Source organism: Rhinopithecus bieti, unplaced genomic scaffold (genome assembly GCF_001698545.2).
Source record: "Rhinopithecus bieti isolate Rb0 unplaced genomic scaffold, ASM169854v2 scaffold_5626, whole genome shotgun sequence".
Classification (NCBI taxonomy): domain Eukaryota; kingdom Metazoa; phylum Chordata; class Mammalia; order Primates; family Cercopithecidae; genus Rhinopithecus; species Rhinopithecus bieti.
The window spans coordinates 8089250-8094260 of record NW_016805666.1 but is presented as its reverse complement, the minus strand read 5'-3'; the positions used below and the strand labels follow the sequence as shown (position 1 = coordinate 8094260).

The following is a 5011-nucleotide window of genomic DNA, read 5'->3' as shown; positions in this document are numbered from 1 at the left end:
GTCAAGAGCAGAGCCGTTTTCACAATGGACACTGCTTTGTGATGTCTGTGAGCTTGAATGTGGGAATGACTATTTTGATTAATTCTCTATGTAAGGATTTTAAAGTATTGGCTATTCGGTAGCTTGTAAACGCTTTAATCTCAATGCTTTAAACTGAGAGTAGAAAATCAATAAAGCGAAAGAATGAAACCACGCAGTGTGTAGAGTGAATGTCTTTTCACTACGTAGGGAAATCTGTAGTCCTAAGAAAAGAGGGAGTGAGAATTCTGGCCAAAGGATTGTGCCTCTGCACAAAGTGCAGGATCCCAGGGTTCAGGATGGGCGCGAACGCTCCCGTGTGTTGACCACGTTCCCACTGTTGCATTTTCAGACATGCTGAGGAGGACTCTGCTGTGCGCGGTGCTCGGGCTTCTGCGCGCCCAGCCCTTCCCCTGTCCGCCGGCCTGCAAGTGTGTCTTCCGGGACGCCGCGCAGTGCTCGGGGGGCGACGTGGCGCGCATCGCCGCGATGGGTCTGCCCACCAACCTCACGCACATCCTGCTCTTCGGAATGGGCCGCGGCGTCTTGCAGAACCACAGCTTCAGTGGCATGACCGTCCTGCAGCGCCTCATGCTCTCCGACAGCCACATTTCCGCCGTTGCCCCCGGTGCCTTCAATGACCTGGTAAAACTGAAAACCCTCAGGCTGTCGCGCAACAAAATCACTCATCTTCCAGGTGCGCTGCTGGATAAGACGGTGCTCCTGGAGCAGTTGTTTTTGGACCACAATGCGCTCAGGGGCATTGACCAAAACATGTTTCAGAAACTGGTTAATCTGCAGGAGCTCGCTCTGAACCAGAATCAGCTCGATTTCCTTCCTGCCAGTCTCTTCACGAATCTGGGGAACCTGAAGTTGTTGGATTTATCGGGAAACAACCTGACCCACCTGCCCAGGGGATTGCTTGGAGCACAGGCTAAGCTTGAGAGACTTCTGCTCCACTCGAACAGGCTTGTGTCCCTGGATTCGGGGCTGTTGAACGGCCTGGGTGCCCTGACGGAACTGCAGCTCCACCGAAATCACATCCGTTCCATCACACCCGGGGCCTTCGACCGGCTCCCAAACCTGAGTTCTTTGACTCTTTCGAGAAACCACCTTGCGTTTCTCCCCTCTGCGCTCTTTCTTCATTCGCACAATTTGACTCTGTTGACTCTGTTCGAGAACCCGCTGGCAGAGCTCCCGGGGGTGCTCTTCGGGGAGATGGGGGGCCTGCAGGAGCTGTGGCTGAACCGCACCCAGCTGCGCACCCTGCCCGCTGCCGCCTTCCGAAACCTGAGCCGCCTGCGGTCCTTAGGGGTGACTCTGAGCCCGCGGCTGAGCGCGCTCCCGCAGGGCGCCTTCCAGGGCCTGGGCGAGCTCCGGGTGCTCTCCCTGCACTCCAACGGCCTGACCGCCCTCCCCGACGGCTTGCTGCGCGGCCTCGGCCGGCTGCGCCAGGTGTCCCTGCGCCGCAACAGGCTGCACGCCCTGCCCCGCGCGCTCTTCCGCAATCTCAGCAGCCTGGAGAGCGTCCAGCTCGACCACAACCAGCTGGAGACCCTGCCTGGCGACGCGTTTGGGGCTCTGCCCCGGCTGAAGGAGGTCCTGTTGGGGCACAACCCCTGGCGCTGCGACTGTGGCCTGGGGCCCTTCCTGGGGTGGCTTCGGCAGCACCCAGGCCTCGCGGGCCTGGAAGAGCCCCCGCGGTGCGCAGGCCCTGGGAAGCTCGCCGGCCTGCCGCTCTGGGCCCTGCCGGGGGCTGACGCGGAGTGCCCGGGCGCCCGGGGCCCGCCTCCCCACCCCGCTGCGGACAGCTCCTCGGAAACCCCTGTCCATCCAGCCTTGGCTCCCAACAGCTCAGAACCCTGGATGTGGCCCCAGCCCGTGGCCACCGGCGAATATCAAGATCATAGCCCGTTCTGGGGGTTTTACTTTCTGCTTTTAGCTGTTCAGGCCTTGATCACCGTGATCATCGTGTTTGCTATGATTAAAATTGGCCAGCTCTTTCGAAAGTTAATCAGAGAGAGAGCTCTTGGTGAAGTCAATGGGAAAGTCTTCTAATTATTTAGAATGTGGCTCGGAGGGGAATCCAGACCGGCTGCTGCTGTCTTGCTCTCCGTCCCCTCCCCACTCTTCATTCTTCCTCTTCTCTCCCACTGCCACGCCTTCCTTTCCCTCCTCCTCCCCCTCCCCGCTCGGCGCTCTGCGTTCTCACGGGTCCGCAATCCCTCCTCTCTCTGTCTGCCCCCCTCCCCCGCCCTCCTCGAAACTAAGCTTTACATTTGTCACCTATGGCTGCCTGCCCTCCCCAGCTCCCTCCCTCTCGGGCGTGCGCTGACACTGCTGGGGCCGCCGGATTGTGTTGGGCCCATCCTTGCCCGGCTGTGCCTGGCTTGGCGTCTGGTGGAGAGAGGGGCCTCTTCGGTGTCTGCTGAGTAAGGGGACAACTCCAGGCCGGGGCCTGTCTCCTACGCAGAGTAAGCCGGTAAATGTTTGTGAAATCAATGCGTGGATAAAGGAACACATGCCATCCAAGTAATGATGGCTTTCCTGGAGGGAAAGGATAGGCTGTTGCTCTATCCACTTTTTTTTTTTTTTTTTTTTTTTTTTCTGAGACAGAGTCTAGCTCTGTCGCCCAGGCTGGAGTGCAGTGGTCCGTCTCGGCTCACTACAGACTCCGCCTCCAGGTTCAAGTGGTTCTCATGCCTCAGCTTTCTGAGTAGCTGGGATTACAGGCGTGTGCCACCACACCCGGCTAATTTTTGTATTGTTTTAAGTAGAGACGGGGCTTCGTCTTATTGGCCTGGCTGACCTGGTCTGAACTCCTGGTCACAAGTGATCTGCCTGCCTTGGCCTCCCAAAGTGCTGGGATTGCAGGCGTGAGCCACCACACCTGGCCCTCTTTATCGACTTTTATTTGACAAGTAGGGCTCTTGTTTTTTTCCTTGCCCCGTTTTTCTCACTTGATGTCTCTCTGGCCTATGGGCTATTTGGGAGAGCACTGGACTGCATTCATGCATGAGCATTGTCAGGATAGGCGACTTCTGTGAGGCTGAGAGAGGAAGAAAACACAGCCTTCCCTCCAGGTGCCCAGTGCATGTCCAGCGCGTTTCCTGAGCCTCCTGGGAGTTTCCACTTGCTTTACATCCATGCAACATATCAGTTTGAAACTGGATTGATTTTCATTTCCTGGAACTCTGCCACCTCATTTTACAGGCTTTTATGGAGCAGCTAACATGTGACTGGTATTCATAAAGGTAATGATAAGCTTGATTCTAGTTCAGCTGCTGTCACAGTCTCATTTGTTCCTCCAACTGAAAGCTGTAAAACCTTTGTTGCTTTAATTGGATGTCTGTGCTTGTGACAGGCAGTGGTTAAAACAGGGGCTGGCAAGTTGACAGCTATGGGTTCAAATCCCAGCTCTACCACTTACTAACTGCATGGGACTTTGGGTAAGACACCTGCTTACATTCTCTAAGCCTTGGTTTCCTCAACCTTAAAAAGGGATAACACAGCACCTGCTCCGTAGAGTTTTTGTGATAATTAAAGGCAATAAAGCATATAATGACTGGGCCCAGTGGCCTGCAGACAATACATGTTAATGAATGCTAGCTATTATTACGAAAGGATGAGCAATTATTATTGGCATCATGATTTCTAAAGAAGAGCTTTGAGTCGGGTTTTTTCTCTGTGTATAAAGGTAAATCCAAACTTTCTCATACTGGAGTTTACATTCAAATCGGTCTGTCTTCCCCTGCGGATGGCCTCGGCCCTGTGTGGCCAGGCTCTGTGCCCACCTTCCAGAGCAGGGGCTCCTCCAACACCACCCGGTGGATGTGGAGCAGGAAAGCTGGATCCTGACATTTGTTTCTGGGTTCTGCAGATGTGGGAGTTGGTTTCTGGGTTCTCCATTGGTCTGTTTGTCTAGTCCCATAGCATACTCACCATCTTCATTATTGGAGCTTTAATAATTTTTGGTATAGGGTCATCTCTCCACCTGATTTTTCTTCTATTCTTGGCTCTTTGAAATTCTATGAATATTTCAGGGTCAGCACGTCAACTCCATCGAGAATTTTAATAGAAATTGCAGTAAATTAGCTGGGTGTGGTGTCTCACCCCTGTAATCCCAGCCTTTTGGGAGGCTAAGGCGGGTGGATCACGAGGTCAGGAGTTCGAGACCAGCCTGGCCAAGATGGTGAAACCCCATCTCTACTAAAAATAAAAAAATTAGCTGGGTGCAGTGACAGGTGCCTGTAATTCCAGCTACCCGGGACACTGAGGCAGGAGAATCACTTGAAACCAGGGGGCTGAGGTTGCAGTGAGCCGAGATCGTGCCACTGCACTCTAGCCTGGGCGATAGAGTGGGACTCCATCTCAAAAAAAGAAAAAAAAGAAAGAAAAAAAAAGAAAAAAAATTACAGTAAATTTAAAACAATTTAGGGGAAGAATTTGTATTTTTTACAATACCTAGTGTTCTTGCCAGTAAGCACGTTTCATCTTCCCATTTATTTATGTCATTTTAAATCTTTCAGTGATGTTTTAGAATGTTTTTTATAAAACATTCACGACAAGGACAGAAAACCAAACACTGCATGTTCTCACTCACAGTCGGGAGTTGAACAATGAGAACACTCAGACACAGGGCAGAGAACATCACACATCGCAGCCTGTTGGGGGTGGGGGGATGGGGGAGGGATAGCATCAGGAGAAATACCTAATGTAAATGACCAGTTGATAGGTGCAGCACACCAACATGGCACATGTATACATACGTAACAAACCTGCACGTTGTGCACGTGTACCCTAGAACTTAAAGTATGTGTGTGTATATATATATATAAAAGAAACCTTGCACTGATTTTGTTAGATTTATTCCTAGGTATCCTTCCTCTTTTTTGATTTGTCATTGCTATTGTAGATGGTATCTTTTTAAGAAGTTATATTTTCTAAAGAAAAAAAATCAAAAAAATTGTGTTTTCTCATTTTTATGACCAGT

General features: G+C 51.8%; 1 protein-coding gene across 1 annotated transcript; it reads left to right on the top strand.

Annotated features, from left to right (window-relative positions):
• Nucleotides 1-306: 306 nt before the first annotated feature.
• GP5 (glycoprotein V platelet) lies at nt 307-4151 on the top strand. The gene has a single exon (XM_017873387.1). The coding sequence runs from the start codon at nt 373-375 to the stop codon at nt 2074-2076; it is 1704 nt and encodes a 567-aa protein (XP_017728876.1). The 5' UTR covers nt 307-372; the 3' UTR covers nt 2077-4151.
• Nucleotides 4152-5011: the final 860 nt, after the last annotated feature.